The sequence below is a fragment of the Neopsephotus bourkii genome, unplaced genomic scaffold, assembly GCF_033783945.1.
Source record: "Neopsephotus bourkii isolate Nb327-2 ecotype Australia unplaced genomic scaffold, CSIRO-AGI_Nbou_v1 NB_168, whole genome shotgun sequence".
Lineage (NCBI taxonomy): Eukaryota > Metazoa > Chordata > Aves > Psittaciformes > Psittacidae > Neopsephotus > Neopsephotus bourkii.
This window is the reverse complement of record NW_026900684.1, coordinates 12,158,203-12,185,861: the sequence shown is the minus strand read 5'-3', so window position 1 is coordinate 12,185,861 and position 27,659 is coordinate 12,158,203. Positions and strand designations below refer to the sequence as shown.

General features: G+C 35.4%; 1 protein-coding gene across 3 annotated transcripts in view; it reads right to left on the bottom strand.

The window, feature by feature from the left end:
- Nucleotides 1-27,659, bottom strand: part of SPOCK3 (SPARC (osteonectin), cwcv and kazal like domains proteoglycan 3) — a 182,322-nt gene that overhangs the window by 49,259 nt on the left and 105,404 nt on the right. For all 3 annotated transcript variants that reach the window (XM_061373054.1, XM_061373037.1, XM_061373045.1), the window contains exons 5-6: nucleotides 17,772-17,898; nucleotides 2,081-2,195 (exon numbers count right to left, since the gene is read on the bottom strand). In XM_061373054.1, coding sequence (XP_061229038.1) covers nucleotides 2,081-2,195; nucleotides 17,772-17,898 — 242 coding nt within the window. The remainder of the gene's footprint in view (nucleotides 1-2,080; nucleotides 2,196-17,771; nucleotides 17,899-27,659) is intronic.

Genomic DNA, 27,659 nt, shown 5'->3' with positions numbered 1-27,659 from the left:
AACACTGCCTCAAGACTTTCCCTCTCTTTTATGTCAGTACACTAAGCTTGCTTTTCTTTCATTTCTCTTTTGAAAAATTATTGGAGCACCCGCTGTAGTTTACAGTTTTATCCACTTCTGTCTCAAAAATAAAACCAAACCAAAAATATGATGAAGAAAGATATTTATTTTATTGTGTCCTTTTTTTCTCATTTGTTTTCTTAGTAAGTTATACAGCCAGCTTCAGATCAACTTCTTAGCCCTTTCATTTTTGGATTCAAGATAACTGATATGTGCACATGCAGCCTAGAACACTTCATAGAGTTCCATTTAAAGAATATGATTATATTCTTAAAACAAAAGTTAAACCAAATTTTGTATTCTGTTACTATAATGGACGATATTTCAGCAGTGATACTTAGCTCACTCATATTTCTCATGCCTCCTGGCCTTTGGCCTTGTAAAGAAATTATATTTAAATTTCAGTGTTGCAGTAAAATGTAGTAGTGGAAAAGCCCTGTTTTTTTCTTGCCCTGACAATCTGTCAGGATGGGATTATAGTGTTAATTCTCATACCTATACAGGATCTTTTTTTCTTTCTCTTTTACATAACTAAGCACAAGTAATCTTGGTCCCTTGGCAGTATAAATCTTCAAGAAGAGTTAATTCCTAGAAGTTAATTCCTAATTAAAAACAATTCAATTTTGTTGAAGCAAATAAAATTTGTCTATTGATTGTTTTCAGTGTTAAATACAGGAGTACCAAAAAAATAATGTACTTGAAAGAACACACACAAAGACAAAACACAACCGCATCAGGTGAACCAGCTTCCAGCAGAGAAAACGTTAATTTTATTTTGGTAAAAAACAAGGAAAATGATACCACATTAGAAAAACAACAGTGGACAATGACGGGCCTACTACTCACAGAGATGCTTCTCAGCTCATTACCTTCATTTTATTTCATGCCCGCTGTTAAGCAGATATCCCCGCGTCTATGCCAAAGATGCAGAAAGCTGCAACTGCATTAATGTTATACTACATGTGCTATCAAAAGGGCCACATTAACCATGTAAGGCTGGGTCTTCAAGTGTTTTTCATTCATGCTGGCAATATAAGCAGATGACAGATCTATCTATTTATTTATTGGTACTACAAGAAATTGTAAATTAATGCTTTAAAAAAAATATCTCAAGGCGGTATTGTTTTGCAGAGGGGTTATAGCATACGGAATATTTAATTACACATTCAATTAATATTTAATTACACAAGCAATGATATTGATGAAGGCCAAAAAATTGACCTAAAGAAGTATTTCAGAGTAGTTTTAATTGACTTGTATGTCTGCACACAGCTCAGTGCTTGCAATGGTCATCTCAGCCATGCTGCTCTTGGCAAATTTAGGTTCATGGCAGCCTAAAACCTCATGCCATGATAGCTCTCTATTTTGAAGCACTAAAGACAGCAAAGATGTTTGTTTAACAACAGTTTTCTATGGACATCTGGGAGTCACTTAAATACAAACCCACTTGGCCACATTTTTTTCTTCTCCAGTTGCAACGGCTAAGAAGCCGTGCAAAACAACTATATTTTCCAGCAGCCTAATCTCAGGCATGGTTCAAAAGGAAGCTGATTTATTCCTACTAAACCCTTTTCAAAGATAAACTCACTTTTGTATGACAGCCTTTACTAATAGTTCCACAGTTTAAGTGCAACTGCTTGCTCCTCTGAGCAGTAAAAAGGTCTTTTAAGTTTCCTTTTTTTCTGTCACACTTCATTTTCTTGAATATTCAGTTGAAAACATTGAGGAGCCAGGAATGTATTTTTCTTTGTCTTAAGTAGAGCCATAAGCAGCTTGAGGAGTATTAGAGTAAAAAAGAACAATAACTCATACTACAATTGCTGCACTTGAAAAATACAGCAGTATTTTACTGTAGGCACATTTCAAAACCCACGGCAAAGAAAACATCCTTGAACAAAATAAAGCTGGTTTTATTCAACAATAATCAGTGTTTGCAATTACTTTACTATTCTTAAGCAAAAATCTTACTTCCTTCTAGAAACAAGCTGTTAAAAATATTGTACAAATTGCCATCACTTACCTCTCCTACCATTTCTGCCTGCATTTGTGGATTTGCCAGGAGGGCAAGGGCAACGTCCTTCGCATTTCACTGAGATTTGTTTTCCTGAGGCACAGGCTTGGTAGTCTAATTTGCACTGTAAGGAGAGAGAATGACTATCATTAACATAAACATCTTTTATAATAAAAATTATAGCTCTTTAAGTATTTTGAAGCAACCTTTCATGAAGTGCTTAACTCTGCAGACACAGATGATCGGAGAATTTTTCGGCAGTATATGCTATCTTTGTATCAAGAATTAGATTAGATAAAGCTACAAAGTTTTTGTTCCCTAACCTGGCTACAGTTTCAGGCTCAACAGGCATGTGCGCACTTGCAGTGTTAGACTGATGGGAAAATGCACGTTAAATGAAGTAGACTACACTGTTTTTTATTTGTATTATATGAGCAAATAAGGCAACAAAATTCAATATTAGTAAAAAAGGCAAGTGAATTATTACAGAATTTGTCAATTTCTACCTTTAAGATGACAGCAGCAAAAAGCGTAATACAGAAAATGGAAAGCTTTGCCTGATGTAATTCTGCACAGTGACAGATAGCCTTTCCCAGTATAAAAAAAGATTTAATTTGTATGGCTCTGATCTGTTTACTTACAGCTCCAAATCAGAAGCCATATAATAATTAAATCTAACCATGAAATGGAATTGTTTCAAGCATATAAAAATAATAGTTAAAGACCACAAACATAGAAAATAACGTTGTAAGCATTGCAATTCTTACTGAAAAGCTGAATTTCCAAAATTCCAAAAGAAAAGTTCTTGGCATAAAGAACTTTTCTGAAGGATGTTTTGCCAATGTAATATTAGAAAAAAAAACAATCCCAAATGAAGTGGGGGAGAGAAAAAAAAATATCTACAAAGAGCTTTTTCAGAAAAGGACAGAAGGAGGTGGTTATGGAGAATGCTTCATCCTTGAACAAAAGATGGAAGATGTCTCATTAGTTAGGTAAGCATAGGAGTCAGAAAACCTGTTCAAGTAACAAAAATACTAAGTTGAGATTCTATGCATCTCAACACTTCAGAAGACCAATCTCCCCAGACTTTGTGCCTTATATTCCCCTGACTCATCTTATGTTTGGGTATCTAACTTCTGTTTACTGCAACTCCATTACACAATTATCAGTATTTCTGGCAAACCCTAAAGTTGAAGTTGCTCTCTCTCTTCTTAAATTGGGGGTGGGGGGTGGGGGTGGAGGTGGGGAATAGAGAGAGAAGAAGGGAGGAGGAGTATTGTAGCTATAGAAGAATAAAGGAGCCTCCTGAAAGACTGCACCTGAAGCTTCCAAAAGTATGCAGACCAGAGATCACAGAACACTGCGAATTAACAGAACTATATCCACCTTTTATGCAGTCAGACTTCTAATCTAACCCCGTAACAGTGTCATGCAGCTCTCTACCTAGCACAGGTTGTACCACATCACCGTATTGAAACACCTTTTTGCACCACTGGCAATACCAAAAGGAAGACATTTTAGGAGAGAAAAGAATACCTCAAATTTTGTGTATTTACATAAAATCATTATTATAGTTCAGTTCTGACTGTGCTACCTTTTTCTGAAAAGGCATGGTTAAAGGACAACAAAGCTAAAAGAATCTAAAATAAATCACAACAAAACACCAATTGAAACCTATATGAGGAGCAACAGTATCTCTTAAAGGACCAGAAAATTGAATCAAGGAAAACAGCTCTGCACATGCTGACTATGAAAAAATTGAATACCTTTTGTATCCCTGCACAATTAACCTGCCTGGACAAGGGAGTAATTGCGTTAGCCATAATGCCCACCAGAACTCTTCCCAGGCAGTGCATGACAATCCATATTTTAATACCTGAAACAATCTTCAAAGTTAGTAGAATGGATCACAAATACCAATTTAACAGGTATTTCTGTTAAAAACAGATATCTTCCCTTTTTAAGATCTGAGAATTTTTACTATTCAATCTTAGTAGCTTAAGGAGTCAAACCTACAAATACCTGTGCTTTAGGCTTTGATTACACCTGTTGGAGACTGAACTTAATGAAACCACCACTTAAAACATCAAAAAACAGACATATAAAACCCATTTCAGGTTTATTTTACTGAGATCAGCATTTGAGTGCAAAACAAAGGAGTAACTTTTTATTTTTTTTACATTTCTTTAATGCTTTCCTTGAGACATTATTTTTTACAAAATCCAGTGCTTCTATTTTGTTTCACTCAAATGTTGCTGAAGAAACTAGTAAATATTTCAAAGCTGCTGCAGCTAATGATGAGCTGTAAGCTTAGTCCTTTCAGTTTATTTTTCTTTAAAGTTGTCTACTCTGTAGTATTTGCAAGTAACATTACCTTTTTCCATGCTATGATAAACATAATGCACGACTCCTGCCATAGGCACTGATCCTGAAGTTAGTGAGTACAATGTCAGCACATAACACTTCCAAATCAGTACCATTTTACTTCTGGATATGTCTAGATTTTTTCCTTCTGCTCTTGAATTCCCTTTCCTCTTAGCATACTAGTTTTCTGCCCTGGAATTTCACCATGTCTCATTTGTACATTTGATTCTAAGCGTGCCTCAACTCTTGGAATTTTCACACATTTTGTTTCAAGACAGAAGAGTATTTCTGACTTCAGAGCAATATGCTGAAAAGTGCTTAAAGAAGGAATAAATCATTTCAGTACAGACAAAGAATATGTACCATGTCAGGGTCTCTTGGCAATATATTTCAGCATGAAAAATTCTTCATTTATGTACTGTCAAGTGTCCCACAGAAAAATGCAATTTCTTTACTCATATTCTGCCTGTTTGAAAACCTGTTCAGTCTTAAATGGACTTGACAGTCTTCAACATTTGCCCAAGGTAGTTGTTTAGTGAACTAGAGACAAGCAATTAAAATCTGTGGCAAGAACACATATGTCATCTTTAGACAGGATTCTTCCAGCTTTACTGTTATTATAGATGAGAACAGTTACATTTCTGAAACAATAACACTGTATGTTATTTTGATATACATGAGCTCTGCTCTTAGAACTACTTGTTGTAGAGTTGGAAAGATTAAATGACAGTGATATATTTTATTAAGCTCTGCCACCTTCCATTCCAAAGTAGCTATCTCTGAAAGGTTGTTTCCAACAGATCTCTGGATATTATACATATAGAGCCTAGTCTTGCTCCCAAATTGAAAAAAAAAAACCCCACTTAGTCTTCCATGGCATATAATAAAACCAATAAAATATAAGGGGAAAGTACTATTATTTTTGTGTGCATTTGATTGGCATAAATACAAAGTCAGGATACACTTTATTTATCACATGAAGCTCTAAATAATCCCAACTTCCCTATTATTTGTAATATGGTGTGATATTTGTAATATTTGGTGTGATATCCACCAAGTTCCAGGTGAATATCACACATTCCCATATATACACGGTTACCTTTAGAAAAACCCCAAACGATCCTCCTGTGAGCTGACTAATTTTTCAAATATGAATGACAGTTTGCATGACACTAATATACGGGGAGGACACTGAAAAAAACTGTGACTTGTGAAAAGCTTCTGATGACTTAAATACATAGGAACACTCTATAAGAAGGAGTAGGAAGTCAGCACAAGTGTCACATATACAGCGAGGTAAAATCGCCATGTTGAGCAAAAAAGGATATTCAAAGAATATTTGTACAGTCTAGAAGTTTTCAAGTTAGCTGAATTTGATGTATCTTTGAACACGTGAGCTGGCTAGGCATACCTGCAGCCATTGAGAGCTGTGAAGGACAGAAAATGCACTATTGGACTGGAAATAAATGAAAGATGGAGAAAATAAAAAAAAAAAAAAAAAAAAGGAAGAAAAAGCTGTTCTCAGAAATTACAGAAAAAAAAAATAGCTTTTGATTTCTGAGCACCTGGAAGGAGATGGACTATGCTATAGGGTTTCATTAGGCAAATCATAATAGTTCTAGTTTCACTCTATGGGCAAACTTCTAGAAAACACAGATATACTAAACAGCAAATACCTTGATTTTATCAAGGCATGTCATACTCCTTTACATTCCAACCTGGTAAGCTATACTGAAAATTATGCTATTTGTGTGCTTATACTGTAAGGTGAGTACCAAACTAGTTGAATGTAATCCTCAGGAAATAGTGATCAATGATCACTTAAATGGTTGAAATGGAAAGCTGCACTGAGTAGACTTCGCAAGGGTAAGTCACAACCCTGGAACTATTCTGTCTTTTCATTAATGGCTTAGAATATGAAATAAAAGACAACCTACTAAGCAGGAAAGAGGCTGGAATAATTTTAGAAGATAGGAATATAATAAAATACTCAATGGAATAGGCTAAATATATAATGTATTTAAATATAGAATATAGCTATGTTCCATTATTAGTTAGATATAATAATCACATTCAAAATACAAGCTATGGAACAACCGGCTAGACATCCATTTCAATCGAAAAAAAACCAATCTAGTGATCATTATGAATAATTGAATGGGGTTTAAAAACGCTAACATACCAAGACACATAAACAGGACTTCAACCTACAAAACACGTAAAATAATTCCACACAGACCTGGCAGTGCTTAAAATAGTGCACCTTTAGTCCAGCTTTGTGAACAGGGTTTCCAACAAGACAGAATTAAGCATAAAAAGTAAAAAAAAAAAAAGAAAAAAGAAAAAAAAGAAAAGAGAACTAGAAAATAGAGTCACCAAGGAAAAGATATGTTCAGTCTAGAGAAAAGAGGATTCAAATAACAGCTGTCAAATAGGTAAAAGGCACCTGAAAGATACCTGAAAAGAATACCATGACAAATGTTACATGAAATAATTGACTTAAATTGCTGCAGAAAAGTTTCAGATTAGATGCTAGGAAGACTTTCTAATAATAAGGGTAGCGAAGTATTAAAGTAAATTGTTGGAGAAGTTTGTTGAATCTTAATGATTGTCTTTACAACCAGAATTAGATAAATCTGTCAGGAATTACAACTGTGTAGTTTATCTTGCTTTGAGAAAATGGGTGGACCAGATGGCATCAAGCTTATTCAATGTGGAAGTATAGGACAGATCTGCTCTGAGAATGAACCAGTGTCATGAGATGATTGCTTGCATAAATCTTGTTCATTTACTGCAGAGATTGAAAGACATGAATGAATGAACTAGGGAGACCAAGTGTAAGAAGAGAAAAATAATGCTTATAATGCTTATGCTGGACCATGGATCTTGGATAACTTCAGCAAAATTCTGTTTGGTACTTGAGTGTATTTGTGCTCTCCTGAGCTCTTTAAAACCTGAGATCTGATTTGGGAACATGCTAAATATTTTTAGATAAACTGAAAGAAAAATTAATTTATTTATAAATGAATTGCAATGTGAAACATGAAAAACCCAGTCCCTTAACTGGGCATCCAAATTTCCTGGATAATTGTTTTGTTTTCATCTGTCTGTAGAATCATTTTCTATCTGTAAAACAACACTCATCATGCAGAGGGACTATGTGTGAGACAGTGTAAATTAGTTACTATTTGCAGAATTCTCAAAATCTACAGGGGAAAAAAGACATATTAAAGCAGATGATACATTTAGTTTAACTGTCTGGCTATTGTATAATAAAAGATATAAGACTGTACTAAGCAGCGCAGAGAAAACAAATTGCTGATTAGATACAAGAGAGGAATGTCCATTCTGTGTTTTGAGTGAAGAGCTCTGTGGAAGAAATGGCAACATAATTAAGACTGCAGCATGTCTACCCCAAAAGACACATTTGCTTGTGCAACATTAACTTGGACATTTCCCAGCATTTTGTCAATTGTGCTCCTTTTTGAGAATGCTACTACCTCAGTGGCAAGACAATATACTTTCACTCAGTAGTACTGTCTTGCCAGGAATATCTAATGGCTTTTAAACTAACTAAAGCTAAGTAGCAAGAGAAATGGCATGTATCCTTAAAGTAAGGAACAGCAGCTCATCCACTAGTGCCTTCAGGAGCTGTCTGCAGATACTCCCTCCAAATCTTCCTTTCCTTCACATTATATATACCAGACAGATGGAAGCAGATGTGGTGTACTCCTACAGTATACAAGTCAGAAGAAGCTAGCTGTCAGTGTGTTCTCCTGGATCTCCAATGTGTACTCTGTCCATTACATGCTTCAAGTCCTTGATATTGAAAGAATGAAACTTGGCCAGATATGTCAACACACTCTCTTCTACCATATAAACATAACTTTGCAGTACTGGGTGCAGCATGAATTCAACACAGTCTTTTAGAAATGTGCTGACGTATGAAACACAGGAATGCTTTCTAGAACACCATCTCATTTGATGCTGAGCACTTAGTAAATGACTTTTTAGACAACTCTACAAAGCATTTCATCTTTGAAAGGTCACTGTCACCTTTAATTGTACCTAATCTTAATGAAAACTCTGTATAAGTCCATGACTTTTTTTGTGCATTTATAATTAAACAGGGCATGCTATCTAATTCTAAGAAAAAAATATATACTTGTTAACAAAATTTTGTTCACTCAGCTCTAACTGACCTTCCAGGGTACAGAAAATTAAAAATAAGTGATTTAGTGCAGGTGAAGCAGGGAATATCAGTGGGCATTGGAGAATTCAAAAATCCTGATCTATAGATGCCTTGTTTCCTGTCAGTAACTTGTTAAATTATGTGTATTACTTACCTAAACAATAGGAGTTTGGGTTAAAAGCTTTTCAGCACACAAGTACTACTATTTAAAATGAAAATATTTCAGAATATTAACCATTAGAACATGCAACCAGCATTTTGTGCAGAGAACAAAAGGAAACGTGCCTACTGAATCAAGACCCTGAGTAAAAAAAGTCTTCTGTTATTGAAAGAGAAATGACGACACCTTGTTTATAAAGCTATGAGCTATATAAAACAATTTGCATGACAAAATGAAAATCTGTATGCAAAGATTTCTTCCTGTTCACTTTTGTAGCTCTTGCTTGTTTTCTTCAGCACTCTGCAGTGCAACAGCACAAAGAGAAAAGCCTGAAATCAGGTCAACTAGCTATTCAGCCTTTTTTGGACACCCTACAAAACATATTAAGTCACAGAAACAGGCAGATAAGATGCCTACTGAGATTACTTAAATTAGGCACCTACCTGTCTTTGCATTCACATGTAAAGGCTTTTAGAGACATGATGCTCAGGAGCTTGGGTAAATCCTTCTAAGGACCCATCTAATTTTTAAATCAGCCACCTGAGTTTTTAGGCACCTACACATAAATACATACCTCAACATCTTTTTCTATATATTTTGAAAACAGGTGAACTAGCATTTTATACCACTAAATAAGAATGTAAAGCTTAATTTATGCTAAATGACAAAACCCTATGTCTACTTGAAACATGATAACCAGTAACTTAAAAAAAAATACTAATAATGCTTCTAGTCATTTTTTGCGTAGAAAAAAGTAATATATTACCTCATATCCAAATTAATATTTCAACATTCCTTGAAGACAATAAATTCTGTAAAAAACAAGATATTTCAAATACAAAAAATTATAAAAAATATTTAGTGTTTAAAAAACTGATTAACAAAAATATAACCATGTTATTCCTACCTATATTATTCCTTCTGATCTTGGCTTATTCCAATATTATAAACACTGATGCAGCTTGAAATCACACAAAAAGCTTCTTGTAAGCATGCTTAATATTGAAAAGAATTCTCTTTCTGACAAATACACAAATACACTAAAATCTATAAATTCTGGCTCTTTATATAGAACTCTTGCCCATTCAGTCCTAATTTCAGCACTTCATCAGGCTCCTTGTTTCAAACTTTTTCATCATTTTTAGCAGACCCAAGCTACAGAAGCACAGAATGTCACTCAACGCTGTATGTACATGAGATCCTTGGTGTACCTCATTGCTTGTATTACAGTTTCGTAATTTGAAGGAAATTTCTTAAGAAAAGAAAAAGAAATACCATTCAGAGAAAACTAACTTTGTATTTTTCAAGGTCACACTTCAAACTTGAAAACTTAACATTCAAAGAAAAATCTAAATTGTGAGCAAACCCATTTAATTCTCCTAAACCATCACCTTAAAAACTGATGACTACTTTGGCACAACATCAGCTTTCAGCTGACAAGCAAATTTCTGAGTAATGGCAATGGTAAAGTGAAAGTAATGGCAAAGCTATAAAGCCTTATAAAAGGCACAAATAGCTTGTAAAAGCATGGAATTTTTTGTTAAAAGAATCTGCTTATTGCTCATTAGCATGCATTATCACTGTATTTTTAATGTGGTATGGCTTCCTAAACCATGCTGGCTGACTGCATTACAAATTAAACAAGTTCAATTTATCTAATTACATCTAAACTGAAATATTTATAAAGTTATATGGGAGCTAAAATAGCATCTAAAGGGCATGCTCATTAGTCTTCAATTACAGGAAAAATAATGAAAGTAATAAAAGTAATGTGAATGGACCTAGCTAGTCCATGCTGGATTATCCTGCCCAAGTTTCTAACACATTTAAACTATACTATATGAACTGGGAGGATTGGGGAAGGGGGGGGAAGGGGAATAAAAAATTCTGTATAGTTACTCACATTTAGGTGAAAGCTTCATCAATAAACTATAGAATCACTGTTTAGATCAGAAGTTAGACACTCCCAAGCACTCTCAATTTTCTTAGCATCACAATGTCTCTACAGCTGTCTACTCTACTGTTTTTTTCACCCACCTAAAAATGTATGCTAAAATTCAAACATGACAACACAAAGCCAAGTCTTCGCATATCATGCTCTCAAGGAAGAGCTAGATTGGTAAATTTTGGTACAAAACTTACTGTTTTCTTCTAGTAAGTCCATGGTGACCTACGATGTTCCTTTTTTTTCTGGAACTTTGCTGTCATTCAGAAGACCTACCTCTGATACTCAGTCATTTTTTTCAGATCTCTGTCTCCCTCTCAGTTCTCATCAATGTCCAGATCTGTTCTTTTGGAACTTAAGTTATTTTACTTTCATACTATTTTCCTTATTTACTCAAGATCCTATCCAAGAGAACATCTTGTTTGTTATGAAATACTTGGCTTCACTTTGATCTCAAGATTAATGTAGAAAAACAAGCAAGAGAGCAAGAAGCACTGTCTTAACTTGTATGAGAAAGGTCTATTATGTTCTCGTAAATTTAGAAGAAAACAGCCATCTTAAAAGTCATTGGACATGTAAATAAACATTTTGGATGGTTCTTTTCTTTGTCAGAAATGACTGAAGTTGAGGTAGATCACAACCACACCATTGAAGAAAACTGTTGAAGGTAGAAACAAGACAAGTTTCCTGAAAGACTGTTGTCTGTTTTTTCAGGAGACCCTTTAAGGATTCTGTTTGAGAGCTGGCTAAAATACTTGAACATTTCTGAATATCAACTTTTCATTTCTTCAGGGTTTCTTCTTCCTTTTTTTTTTTTTCTGTTTGCTTGTTTTTCCCCTAAGAGGGAGGAAGGCAGATGTACATTAATGCTTCAGAGTCCTAATGTGAACATGCTGTGAAACTCACACAACCCAGAAATTTCTGGAAGAGTGTTTCCATACGTGGCTTTGGATATTTTAAAGTGACATTGTTCTGGGAGGAAAGTGGATGTGCATCCCATTAGAAACCTGAATCCCAGACAGCTTTCTGTGGTTCAGTTGCATTATTTTATAGCCACAAACTTAATACACCTGAGCTGTGATAACATGCATTTGGTTGGTTGGGGATTTTCTGGTACTATTGTGTGGCTACATATTTTATCCTACAGGATAAATTCAGGAAAATTATCACTTTTAAAGACATAAATTTACTGACTTGCATGGCACTCTCGTGACAGAAAAAGAGTAAATATGTTCTGAGAAAAAGTATAATCATCCCGTTCACATACCTAATACAAAACAAGAAATGTTACATTTTCTTCCATTTCCTCATGTATCTGGACTACTGCCTTGTGTACAAGGACAATTTAGGTAACCATTGTTCTCCCTCACTTCTGGGATATTGGAAGGAATGTTCCAAGGAGAACAGAATGACATGCCTGTGGTGGGAAGTAAGGCTGTCAGAGACACAAGAAGAAAATACACCCCTCACCAATATACTTCTTCCTTTTACATAGATTCTCCATACCATCTCCTTATTTGAATGCTTTCATGAGCCAAGATCTGAGCCAGTTTTCATGTTTGCCATTAGCTACTTTCATCTTCTTTAATACCACCATCACTCTACAAGCATAAATATGCCAGTGACAGTGCCTGTGTCCAGGTCCTATGCATTTCTGCCTGTGTATGACAGGGATACATCTAGAAAAGAATTCTTGTGCCAAAATTATTCTTTTTATCTGTATTTATATTTATGATATTTTGAATACTGTTTTCAATAGATTAACTGCTGCTGGTTAAACCTTCCATTCAGAGAAAGCGTGTTCTCCAGAGAAGTATAGATGTCTCCAATGCAACGTTAACAGTTTCAGAAACCTGAATCTTTAGCTATCTTAAGTTCACTTTAAGCAATTTGATTTTTCTTGTTTTGCTGGCTGTCCTGTTTGACAGTTAATATCCAGCTTTAGATTCTCATATACAGGTTCTGAATCTGAGTTTTTTCTGTATTCATTATTTTGTATCAATATACTGTTGCTGTGATATAAGAATTATTTAATAAACCCTGACACTTGTTTTACTTTCCCTTATTTGTCCTTTTATTTTATTGGTTTGTCCTTCCAGCCTCGATTGTTTATATTCCAGAGAAAACTGATCACTATTTTAAAAAAACAACGTAAAGGCATTACATACATTAAGGCTTAAGAAAATATTTTCTATTCCATAAAGCAGCATTTTTTTAATTTTGATAGAAGTATTAAAGTTTATTTATATTTTAATATAAACACAATAAATAATTTTATATTAAGAAAAATAGTATTCTGGAAATGAAAAAAAGGAACCAAATTCAATTATTGCTATTATGTCATTCTAGTCTAAGATATATTGAGCTGCCCAGAATTTCAAAATATTGAAGGTTCTATAAAATAATTTGTAATTTAAGGTACCATCTCTATACCTTTAGCAGCTATTTAATTTTAACACAGTTGATAAAAAAAGAGAACCGCTACATACAATTCGGAATTTCTAGTGCATCAGCCTATTTGACAAACTTGATTAAATAAAGTGAGGCACCCCCTCATGCTTCTCTTCTTTTGAATGCAATATTCTATCTGTTTCAAGGTTCCAGATAAAACTTCAGGCATTACTGGCAAAACCCATTGATGACAGAAGCTGGCAAACCAGTTAGACTCATTTCCTGATATTTTATTAACCTTTTTAAGCATATAAACAATAAACAAGGAGTTTCCAGTATTTCTGTAAAGATCAGTTTGTCCTGATAAAGTACACTGCATGGATCAAACAAGACACATTTTGTCTCAATGGCTACCTGTCAGTCTCATCAAAAAAAAAAGGTTTGTTTTGGTTTCTAGCTTGGTTTGGGTTTTTTGGTTGGTTGGTCGTTGTTTTTTGAGGAGAGTTTGATTTGGTTTTTGTTTAGGTTTTTTTTTGGGTGTGTATGTGGAAGAAAGGTTGGTCATGTTTGTTTTTTATCACTCAACAACTTTGACTCAGCCAATCCACTTTCTAGCAGTCTTTTCTAAAGTAAAAAGAAACTGTCAACAGCTCAGGAATGTGACCTGAAAACTCACAATAAGCTCACGAATAAGTAAATTTAAACCAATTGAACTTTTATAATAAGAATATGTTTAAAATAACATCAAAGATTAAAAATGTTGATACTTATTTTTAAGTGCTTCCTCCAAATAATGTTTCATACCAAACACACTGCTAAGAGATAAAGATTTTTAATGTGAAGTCTTTGAAACACCTGAAATGAATGAAGGCAGCCACGATTTTAGAAAGCAAAATGTTAAACATGGAATTTGTGAGAACAGAATATAGAAATTTCACGTAAAATTATAAACAATATTTGGATAAAGTAAGCAACCAGTATCAAAATCCCCCCTCTCATAGTGTGATTTTTTACCCAATGGCTCTCTTTCAGTCTTCTAATAAGAAAGGAATCATAATTTGGGAGACTGAAGAAGGTAATTGAATATTAAAATTACCTAAATTCACATACGTATCTAACGTCTACCAAAAATAAATATGCCCTTTACTGACTGTCTGCATTTCTATAACCTTTCCACCTTAGTCTGAGAAGGTAGTTTAGATCCATTATTTTTGCAGAACATTGTTTTATTGGTAATTATAGGGATGTCACCAATCACATGACGTTTTCATAGGCAGGAGGAAAAAAATCATGAAAATTTCACTGTTAACACAAAACCAATGTAAGCAAATTGTTGCTAATAAAAAACTGATATAGGACTTACTGCCAAGATGATTTTGGAATAAAATCATGGGGCAATGGCCATATTGTAAAGACTAACTTATTTCTGTGATGTTTTCCTTTCAAAATACCCAAAGCATTGCTCACTGATCTGATTTACAGTTAGATTTTGCTATAGTGGGACTACTTTTGACCACATTCATCTAAGAGAGAAAATTTCAGCCTATTGTAACAAACATCAGAACTGTTAATTAAAATACGCAAAAACCACCCAAAAGACAATTCATCTGATGTGTGACTATTTTTTAACCTTGTGGCCATTTTTTAGAAGGCCCAGAGATAATATAATATACACTATGGGAGAATTTTCCCAACAGATAGATCCAAGCTTGAGCAGCATCATCTCCTCCACAGTTACTCCAGCTTTACTGTATGCATGCTGGACAGCAGTGAGTTGCATCCCTGGGTAAAAGAACACCAGAAGATGGGTTGCTGCCACAAAACACTTCATCTGAGCTGTACTCCATGTCCTTTTTATTTCCATATTAATTCCAGGAAAGATGAAGCTAGAAAAAGGCTGCAAGAGCTGTCTTGACAGCAGTGACCATGGTTTTTCTGGAGAATACATAGCATGCCAAACATATAGGGGTACCAAAGCCTGATGCCACAGGACTACTTGAGCATTTCTATAGTTAAAATGAATAATAAACTTTCAAGTGCTAAAGTTTAAAGAAATGCAGAAGGTAAAACTAGACTAACAAGTGTAAATAGGCTATTAACTAAAAATCGTTTTAACACCACCCTGGTAAGGAAGTGGCATGATCTCTATACTGAATTTCTTCTCACATAATAATGTTCACTTTGAACACTCAACATTTCAGCATGTAATATTTTTATTTCAACATTCTTGTAATGCTAATAATGAGTATCTTACATCTGCTACTTTTCTTTTACACTGACTGCATATGACTAACTGTAGGCTGAGCACACAGTAAACTTAGCATGGCCTGACAAAATGAATGGGAAACAAAACATGCTTACCTGACTCTGGATCAGTTTAACTTAGAAGTTAACCTTTCCTTCTACATTACTTACCTATTATATAACCATTCTTTCTCTCCAAAGCAAAAAATGTGTATGAAATACCTACAGTTACAGAATTTGACACTAACTTTTTCATGGGCTTGGCCAGAAAAGGGAGGGCATACTCCCAAAGTAGCGTCCATCCAACAACTGCCAGCTGCCTGGCTGTGTTCTACAATACTGTTTACTGACTTGTTTTCAGAAAACGTATTTTGCAATTTGCCACAGTCATTGACAAATGTATTTTAAATACAGACAACTGCTATATAAAATCCTACTGGAGCCTGATGACACAATGAAACTAAACTTTGCCTGGAGTAAAGGAACACAAATATTCATCTTTATGTCAATTTTTTAAATGACTGCTCCTGAAATAACCTTGCAAGGACATTTTAATTCAACTGCACCACAGAGTATGAAATCATAACAACACTGAAATGAAAGTAAAAATCTACAGGTTAGTACAGATCTCCTGTGGTCATTAACTTTTTTAGTATTATTTATAGACTTCTGCAGAAATACTTCAAGCCAGACCGTAAGGAGCCATAAGGGTCACTTCTCCATATAGGACAATTTAGAATGCAGAATTCCCATATGACAAAATAAGAAATTACCAATAAGGTTAAAACTGGCTGTGATGTTTATATTACATTAGGTAAAGCATTACCTTCGCATGGAACAACAAAAGAAATGCTAAATAATAGTATCATCTAATGTATAGTAGGATGCAAGCACATTTCAAGCACTTAAGACATAGACATGTGATTACCGTGAATGAAAAAAAAGAGTATTTTCAAATTCCTAAATTAAAACTTTAAGCCATATTATTACTGGAAAAAAAATTGTTTTCCTGCTAGGTCAAAAAGTCCAAAGCTCAGAGCCTCTGGAATCCCGGTGTAGGGCTTAGATTTTTTTTTTAATTATTTTTTTAAAGAAAAACTAAGATTCTTGAGCTGTTCGCTATAAATAAATACATATTCAGCTCATAAGAAAAACATTTTCCAATGTAAGATTTAGGACAAAAGCATAAAAATTGTTGAGGAAGCACTAGTTACATTTGATGGTTTTATTTTACCAAGAAGAAAACATCCTCGGAGCAGATACTTAGGGTTCAATCCAGCAACCAGTCACTCCTGGAAACTCCAATCCTTTTCTGTTAAATTCAGACAGAGTTTGCAATTGTAGGGAAGAAAAAAATTCAGGACAGCAAATACTAATTCTGAAATCTTTAAGTCCTGGAAAGCATCATAAAAACATTTTGCTTAAAATGTTATATAGAAATTTTTTCTTTGTAAGTAATAAACCAAGCTTCTCCATCAATTTAATCTAGAACAATCACCACTATTATCATTATTAATACATTTCTCTTGAAGCACTGGATATTATGTTAGAAACACTTTGTTAGGGAAGGACACGGTGTCAGTATAACAGAACACTAGTTTCCCATGCACTACTGCATGCTATTTTTGACAAAAACGGGTTCCTCAAGAGTATTGAACGTTTTAATAGAGGATGCTAAACAAATTGGTTTATTTTTAGCATCATAAAGTCCCTCCACCTCACAGGTTTCACCTGAGCACTGTACTAATGCAGTCACATGGATTCTGGAGTTCAGCATGAACAGGAAAAAATTTTTCTCCAAAGCAGACTGGGTAAACTGACTAGTATTTTTTTATTACTATTCTGCCTCCAAATAAGTATGACAGAAAAGACAAGAAGGTCCATGAATACAGACGGAAGATTTGGTTATCGCCTTCAAATACATAGAAGGCATGTTGCAATAAGGAATGATATGCAACAATTATTTACACTATTACAGTATTTTTATGTAGCTATGTTACATTTATGGCTATGTGCTTGGAATGTAAAGCATCCCCATAATTGTCAACTGGAAAATCTGACATATTTATCCTACCCCTAACCGGGGAAACACAACAATTTTTTCCTAGCTGAAAACCCTGCCTTGGTGTCTGCTGCAGGCAGGCTTAACCTAGAGCTGTGTCATATTGTGGAGCACTCTCATACTGTGCTGCTTTCGGTATTACTGTTTCATGCTGCTTAGAATTTGCTACCGTTTTGCTTTTTTGCCTTACAATATACAAGAATTGCCATCACTTTCAATCTGCAATATATATTTTAGTTAAAACAAATAAATGTTGATATGTGTTACAATACAGTATTTTATTTCCCAAGAGCTGGAATTGACGGGAACAATGAAAGAATAATGAAGTTATTTAATTCTTACCTGAGAAGAGTATGTGTGACCATCTGATCCACAAACAGGATTGGTATAAACTACCGGGCACTGCTTGCAGTTTGATGAAATAGGACCACCCCTCCACTGTTTGTGGCCTAAACCAGCCTCTTTCATACTGTAAGTAAACAAAAAGTATGCAATTCTGATAAGTAGTAGTAAAAATATAACATATTCAGGGTATTTTAATGAGTCTTTACAAAAAGTAAGCCATACATAATTTCAACCATTAATAATTTCAATTTTCTTCTAAGTAAAGGGCTGCCACAGTCTTTCATATACAGTCGTTCACCTTTGTACCCTACTGTAGCGATACATGATACCTGCATATTATTTCACTCTCTTAGTAGAACATGATGATGAAGATGATGCTTTGGTGACTTTTACACTTAATGATCAGTGAAAGATGTCTGACTTGTGTAGTATTTACTTTTTTGTTGTTATTAAATAGTATGAATGGAGCTGTTGTATTAATACTGGTGTTTTAGAAGTTAATATTAAAGTACCAGAAAATTACATCATAAATACTACAGAAGCAAGCAGGTGGTCCTTCAGAGTACTGTTTGCCCCACTTTGACCACAGCTTTTCACAGCTTACATTTCTTAAAATTCAAACTCAAGCAACCAATGCAAAGTTCAAAGGAAAAAAAAAGAAGGTGCACTGGAGCACGGAATTGATCTGCTTTATATATTAATGGCTTTCGTATAAATAAGAAAATAGAAGAATAACGCATGCTTTTTATACTGTGTTTTCTGCTTGGGATCTTACTGAGGTATCTAAAAATGATTACGCTTATAATACAGCAATGACTTTTCAGGACATATTCAAGCAGTAAATGCTCAAATTAAAAAAAACCTCAAATAAAATCCTTTCTAATGAAGCAGAACTCTTTGAGCTTGGTTCACCTACAGATAAACAAGAACTATTTTACTAATTAGTCATGAAACGCTGTTTGAGAAGAACTTGACTGGAGTAATAAAAAGAAGTCAAATGAAGAGAAAATAAATTCCTCATCCTTTGTTTTTAGAGTGTTCACAGTACAAGGCTAAAAGCACCCACTTAACAGTAAACTGGTGATGATCAAAACCAAAACCATTGCCAAGCTATGCTAATGTTTCTGTGCTGTTCATAATTTGGGCTCTAAATGTGGTCTTTAAGAAGAAAAAAAACAACACCATGTCAGTTAGAAGTTTACATTCAGAGGTTGTTGTGTGGTGAAATTTTGAACTGTGCAGAGTTTTTTACAGTGTAAACAGGAACCCAACATGTTGTACACAGAAATTATCAGTTACTTCTTAAAAAACAGTAATAGCTTCAAGTACATGTAGCGTAATGAGTGGGGTTTATGTCCACCAGGAAGTATTAAAACAAAGGAAAAAGTTGAAGCCTATCACCCTAATTAATAATAAACAACAATCCTTTCCGCTGAGTTGCATCATTTAAACACTTAGAACAAACCATTTTATTTCTATTATAGCAAAGAAAAGCAAAGTTGAACTGTATCTCTGTACATGTATCATATATAGTAATAACCTGACTATTGCTGCTCCTCTCACTTGTCTGACAGTTTTCCAGACATCCACATGAGCTCAGCATAATTAGATGTTTAGATGGCATCTCTTACTTCTTATTACTTTTATAGCTTCCAGTTTTCCAGAAGTGCCCCAGTAGCCTGAGGTTACTGGCAGGACCAGAGGCCCAGCTATCAACCTGATACAATTTCTGTTTATCTGAGATACAGCAACTCTAAACTACTGCATAAATCAATTGCAAAAGTTCCAGATATCAAAAGGGAGAACACCACTGATATCAGCAAAAATCAGAAACTGGAAGCAGGATTTGTAAGACACACAGGGACTGTTGGGTGTAAATGCCTAAAACACATCAAAGAAAGGACCAGTGGTGACTACAGGCCACCAAAAGTGTATCTGCACCCTTGTACATGTCCTCAACAAGAAAAGACACAAAAAAGTAAAAAGGAAGGAAAAGAGAATCATGTGTCTCAAAAGTACCACAAGGAAGATGGACACCAGAACAAGCTCAGCACATGGAAATCACAGGTCTGTGACAGCCAGTAGAGAGGTATGAAGAAAACAGAAAATATTTTACAGTCAGATAGATTACCTTCTCCTCAACTAACCTCTGCTTTGTTAGCCTTTTAAATGCAGAATGTCTCAGGGTACTCATTTACGGTGAAGAGAGTCAAGTTTCCTATTATACAAAACTCACCTGAGACCAGCAGATCACTCTTATCAAAATCTAATAATAACTTTCCTGTATTATCTATATTTTTTTAAACTTGGAATGGAAGGCAAATTTATAAATAAATTATAAATAATGATATCTTGAGTGTATCAGTCCAGAGACACCTGCTCATGGAAATTCTTTGTATGGAGATCTGCTCAGAAACTTTAGTAAGATGATGTGGAAACTCGACTCTGTATTATTAGAACTATTGAACAACTATTTCATGCTTGTCAGTCACTGAGATGACAGGCAAATATGAAAAATCAATTTAAAACGTTTTTAGTACTAGTTGCAGTAGATATATACATTTCATAAAATATATTAACAATGCCTTTTAATTAGGTACAGATTTCCACTCACCATTCTTAACTACATCATATTTGTTCCTGTTGACTATTTTTTGTTACCAGGTGTTACGTTTATTTTCGTTAAAGCTAGCCAATGAGCATACATACTATTCTATGATTCTATGACACGGAAATAACTGAAAAACTAATGTGATGATATAAATCATGTTGAATTAAAATCACTGGTGTATGTGCACAACGTCATGAAATTATACACAGAAAGTCTGCTCAACTACAATATAATTTGTTATAATTTACTGGAAATACGCAGACAAAGCAACGCATTTTTACATTTTAAAATGTTAGAGAAAGAACAGTAAACAAAGAAATCAATTATTTGACTATTAAGAAATCATCTTTCTTTCTATCTTGCTTGCATTTATTACTTTTGATTCTGTACGCAAGACCACCCATACCACTACAAGTTGCAGTTACTAAAATTCTGCCATTAAATTTTTTACCAGCTGGGCTTAAACTACACCACCACTGCACTAAAAATGTTCTTGGGTTTATTAGTATTTTGTCACAATAAATATATGATGCCACATAAAAGTCAACCTCTTCCACTGAAAAGTCTTAATTTCCTGAAAAGGGCTTTGGGATCTGCCTAATAAAGATCTATTAGTGCATGCACAAGCTCCACCTTATGTGACACTGTTGACACCTAAAGTGTAAAATTAAGTATATGAGTTTAATTTACCAGCAACACTTGTGAGTGCATTAATTTGCATACACCAAACTGTACATAAGATTTTAGACTGCATATGGAACTGCAAGCCTAGAAACATAATTAGCCAATCTGCCCAATTATTCTAGCCTATGTGCCCGTTTGCATACATAAACTTACCTTCCTGTGTACACAGTGATTGTGCTTGCAAATACTTTGAGAATGCCTGCAGTAACTATTGAAAGTTTAGCTGCAAGCAGCTCTTAAGCAACGTGACTTATGTAATGACATCTACAAAATGCATGAGTGCTCAATTCACCTGGAAAAATTATATTGCATAGCTAGATTTGAGAATCTTCCAACACAGGTCTTCAAATACAGGCTGATGGAAACAAATCTGAATTACTAAACCTCCAATTTTTCAAAGAACTCTTGCAACTCTTGTCCGATAGCTACATTTGCAATTTTTAGAGATTTCAGAATTATTCCAATTTAAAGGCTGCCTGATTATGTTTTGCCATGGCCTTTGGGGGACACAATCAGGCTCTGTCAGATTAATGTAACCTGAAAAAAAAACCCACTTATATTGCAAAATCCAATTTGGTTTCATTAGAGTTGAATGAATTTACTTGAAAAGTTACCGTATCATGTTAAAGCATCCTGGAAGAAAATGATAGCTGTCAATATACTGTTGAAATGTTTCTTTCAAATGCCAAAACAAACCAAGACATTACTGCCCGTCTCTGTGTACGTCTAAATTAGCCTTGCTTCATTATTTTGCACAACTCCTAACAAATACAAGAAAATCACTCTTAGGAAACCAACAATAGTTGAATAAACCTAAGCCAAAAAAAAACCAAAGGCTAATAAAGTTACTACTGGAATCAAAAAATATCTTAGCAACTTTAAATTAACAGTAGTGGCAAGACATTTGCATTTGTTGATGAACCACCATAATGCTTAGCAGGTGTATGTGAGATTATATTAATTCAGCTATTATTTTTCCCCAGCATCTGCACCCAACATTAGGTTAGAAAACTGAGCACCATCTATCATTTTTGTCATGATCTTTAAGCATCACAGTATTATTTCAGAATATTTCTTTCTGTGTATGTAGGAAGAAAATGCTATTTACTCAACTACACAGGAGAAGGAAAACAAGATATATTAAGGATACAAGTTCTTATTACCTCCTTCCACCTACATATATTATTAAAAAGATAAGTCTACACTTTAAGGTACTTTTTTGCCTTGCTGTCATATGGCTCCATTATTTTTATCACTATTCTGCGTACTTTGTCAGGTAAAAGAAACCACTATCTTATTCTAAATGCCTACATATTAAACCAAATTCTAAACAAGACAGCCATATCTATTAAAAAACAACACAACAAACAAACAAAAACCCCACAAAACAAAACCAAAAAACCACCACAAAACAAACAACAGCTTCAAGTAATACTGAATGCTGCTGAAATTTCCTGGAATAATATTTACTTCGCTTTTATTGAGTGACATTAGCTACTAGAGTATTTTAACAAGACAGAAAAAGAAAGAACACAGAGCAACACGCAAATCATAGAATGGTTTGGACTGGAAAGGACCTTAAAGATCATCTAGTACCAACAACCCTGCCATGGGCAGGGTCACCTTCCACTACATCAGGCTGCTCAAAGCCCCATCCAACCTGGCCTTGAACATTGCCAGGGATGGGGCAGTCACAACTTTTGGGCAACCCGTGCCAGTGTCTCACCATCCTCACAGTAAGCTTCTTCCTAATATCTAATCTAAATCTTCCCTTTTTCAGTTTAAAGCTATCCCCCCTTGCCCTATCACTACATGCCCTTGTGAAAAAGTCCCTCACCAGCTTTCTTATAGGTTCCCTTTAGGTACTGGAAACTGCTATAAGGTCTTCCCGGAGCCTTCAGCTCTCCAAGCTGACAAGCCCAACTCTCAGCCTGTCTGCATAGAAGAGGTACTCCGGCCCTCTGATCACCTTTGTGGCCCTCCTCTGGACTCACTCCAACAGGTCGACATCCTTCTTATGTTGGAGCTGCACAGAGTTCTCCAGGTGGGGTCTCACAAGAGTGGAGCAGAGTGGAAGAATCACCTCCCTTGACTTGCTGGTCACACTTCTCTTAATGCAGCCCTGCACCCAGTTGGCTTTCCGGGCTGCAAGAGCACACTGTCAGCTCATGTTAAGTTTCTCTTCAACCAACACCCCCAAGTCCTTCTCCTCAGGGCTGTTCTCAATCTATTCTCCACCCAGCCTCTATTTGTGCTTAGGATTTCCCTGACCCACATGCAGGATGGAGGAAGGAGGTAGTAGGACCTTGGAGTACCACCTTATCCAGTGAGTGGTCCATCCATCAAACCCATGTTTCGTCAATTTAAAGACAAGGATGTCATACAGGACAGTGTCAAATGTATTGCTTAAGTCCAGGCAGATGACATCAGTCAACCTTGCCTTAGCCACCAACAACATAGTCATGTTGTAGAAGGCCACCAAATTTGTCAAGAACCATTTGCCCTTAGGGAAGCCATGCTGGATGGAGAATGGATTGACAGCAGCCCTGCAGAGGGACTTAGGGGTGTTGGTTGACAAGAAACGGGAACATGAGCTGGCAGTGTGAGCTCACAGCCCAGAAACCCAACTGCATGCTGGACTGCATCAAAAGGATGCATGGCAGAACTAGATGATCTTAAGGTCCTTTCCAAACCTAACCATTCTATGATTTTATACTTTTAGGTTGCATGCATTCTGCTCACACATTGTAAAGATTGTTTGAACAAAGTGTTCTAGAGAGGAAAGATTAAAACTATAGGTCCAGCAGTAAAGAACACAGTGGAAGAAGACCTTGGATGATGCAGGCATTTTTGCATGGCAGAGCAATTCACCTATCACAGGAATTCTGATTTTGCTCTTCAGCATACATTTTTGGGCCTCCAACATGAGATATGAAGAGTTCTATAATGCATAGAACCAACACTACCTCTAGAAGACAGCTAAACATGCATTGATCTCTAGATTATTCATACATTTTCCAGTTCTTTTAATGTTGGCAATTTTGTTACACCTGTACTTTCTTTCAACAAAGCAATAGGATTTTTCTTTTTTTCAGTAAAGAGTCTTATTTCTCTAGGGGCTATTTTCTATGCAGGCATCCATCTGACATGACATGAATGTACAGAAAGTCCGAATCACTGCGCCATCTAGAGGCTGCACTGAGAAATCATTTCACCACTAACGATCATTACTTAGCAAAGATCATTCCTTAATAGATATATGCAACATAAGAAGATAACCCCTCCCCAACATAGCCTGGGATACAAGTTAACTTCCTACAGGTTTCAAAGCTGACATCATCAAAAGCAAATGTCATGTTTTATAACTTCTACAGTACAATGGCAGTGAATTTTCATTGAACAAAGTTAAGACACGACAGTTTTTAATTTGTGTCAGTTGTGTGTAGGTTAGAATTTAAAGATTGTTGATAAAATCTTGGTGCTGTTGAATTTGGTAAGAAAACTTCCATTGCCTTTCGGTGGGCCATAGTTTTAACCTGTTGCATCAGGCTCCACGTATCACAACTACCGTTCAGGATGCTCTGCTCCTATAGCAACAACAGAATGATCCCTAAAGATTATAAAGGTCTTTTGGACTAATTCAGCAGTATTAGACATAGACCTTGAATAACAAAATAATATATAATTCTGCCAATGAACACAACCACTACACCTGCATTAGCAAAGAGGCACCACAGGATTACACATACAGAGTGAAACATCAGGTGCTAAGACGCTAAAGACCATGCTTTGGGGGGAAAGCAGTGATGGGCTGCTTTTCTGTTTAGTTTATTAACTTTGAACTCACTTTTGTCTGGCACGCTGGCATGCATTAAGTAGGATCCTGGAACACCTCTTATGTTTTTTTCATTGGACATTTCATACACCCTGAGAACCATTCCACTATTAAAACCAAAGCAAGCTAAGTGAGATGATAAGATTTTCCCACAGTAGCACACTCCCAATTGAACCAAATCATTAATGTAGACACACAGGGGGTTTTGCTGCTCTCTTTTAAGCTTCAGTTTTTAACTTTGCCTCCTTTTTTTTAAGCGCTTTTTTTTTTTCTTGGAGGAGGAAAACCAAAATTTCTTTCTAAAAGAACATTACATTACTCTCTTTATTAGCTTCACTGCACCCCAATCAACCTATCCAGAAAGAAGAGCTCATTTTAACACAGAATTCCAGGAAAATTACCTCTATTCTTTCATTATTTTTTGTTTTCAACTATAACAACAACTTACCAAGTTTGTGCCTTTGTAAATTACAGCATCCCTGTCAAAGCCCTCTTCATTCTAAGAGCCAAACTGCCCCCTCACAACACAAAAAACACCACCTGATAATTTAAGCCAGCATGTACTACACTCTCATCCCTTACTTTTTCTCCAGGCTCCACAGAGACTGAATAAATGTAAAACTGTAAAGGAAGAAAAAGCTGGATGGCAGACACACAGAAACACATTAAGACCCAATGCACACATTCATCCACATGCAACAACAATTCCTATAGATTACATAAACAAACCATGGGCTTCACACTTGTTTTCTCCCTTTTCATGACGAAAATTATTTCTTCACCAAGTTCCCAGGGGCAGAGGCGGTCAAAAGGGCTATAGCAACATAATTTAGAAAAAACCCATTGCCCTCAGAAGTAAAATGAAACTGCAGGAATACAAGCTGCTAAAGAACCATAGGCTTTGAATCCAGACTATGCAATATCCACACAATCTTTTTCTCTTTCAGATACCTCATACAACAATACAAAATGTAATCTAACAGTTACCTGCTTATCCTGAATTGTTAGTTCTGTGCAGAACAGACTAATACAATGATCTGGGTTGACACCTGGTTTAGCAATAATGATAAAAATCTGCTGGGTGTAATAGCCATAAGTTATCACAGCAAATAATTTCTGACAAAATACATCATAAAATGATACAGCAAAGCTGAGGCGATATAATAGTAGGAACAACTACTATTAGAAATTTTCAAGGATTACTGTTTTCAGAAACTGTACAGAACATGAAAAGACCCTTGTACATGAAAGAAGTTTACTATGATCAAAACTGTGTATACTCAGTATGCAAAGCAAAATGTTACTCAAAGGCTGGCATTTTTTTTCTTCTACAATGCAACATTTTGAAGGATATATATTTTGTAGCTATGCAAAGGTAAAAAAAAAAAGAAATTCATGCAGGGAAAGAACAGTGAAGTTACAGAAAAAGGTATTTCAATTATTTGAAATTATGTGAATGCTTACTGTCATTTAAATTATAAAGATGCTTTCTTTGCTAGTTATTTTCACATATTGTAGATGGTGAAAAATCACCTTGGTAATACTGACTTCTTAATTTTTAACCTTATCAACTCAGCTACTATTTTTCCTAATTCCCGTTGTTTAGATGACTTTTGCCATTTCATAAAAATATCAGCATAAGCATGACAACTTTCCATTCAGTGAATATACGCATTTTTACTCACCCAAACAGGCAGCGAGAAACCCAGCATCTCCTAACTTTCATAGTAATTGTCGTGGTTTAACCCACAGCCAGACAGCTTGTTACCCACTCCCCCCCCTTCTTGCCCTCCCCCTACTCCTGGGGGAACGGAGAGGAGAATCAAAAAGAAATGCAACTCCCACGGGTTGAGATAAGAACAGTTTAGTAACTAAGGTACAATACGAATCACCACCGCTACCACCAACGACAACAATGATAAGAGAAAACAGCAAAGGAAAAGAGTACAATACCACGCGCCGAACCACCAGTCCGACCCAGCCGACCCCCTCTCCTTCCGGGTCCCTCCCAGTTCCCCCCTCGGCATGACGTGCTGTGGTATGGAATACCTCTTTGGTCAGTTTGGGTCAGGTGTCCTGTCTCTGCTTCCTCCCGGCCTCCCCTCCTCCCTGGCAGAGCATGAGCTCACAAAGTCCTTGGCCAAACCAAAACATCATTTTTATCAGCTTTGTTCCCAGCCCGAAAGTCAAAACACAGCACTGCACCAGCTACCAAGAAGGAGAAAAAAATGACTGCTGCTGCTAAACCCAGGACAGTAATTTAAGTTCTATTTTTAGAAAATGGTTTTATATTTTTAATTTGTAAAATCTTAAAACTTCCATATCTCCATGATAACAATCAATGGTTAAAGCTTCCACAAGCACTACAGAAACTGATAGAAATAAAGTTAAGCAAATTTGAATAGCTCCAGTGACTACATGGGATGCTCACAATTTTCACTGATTTTGGAACTGAGGCCTCAAATTATTTTGTACATATTTTAGTTGTTATAATGTACAGACAAATTAAAAAATAAAATTGAGATTCATACACACAGACATCCCCCTTTGGTAAAGCAATAATATACTATTTCAGAGAGATTTTTAATAGAGAATGTTAACTTACAAACTTCACCTTTTCATGACTTACCAAGATATGCAAATGTATTCAATGAGTGCTTTCTATGTTAATCTAAGTGTTCAACCTTGCTGCAAATGCAATTTTGTAATCATTTCACTTAGAGTTATCACCTTTTCTGAAAAATGTTTTAATTTT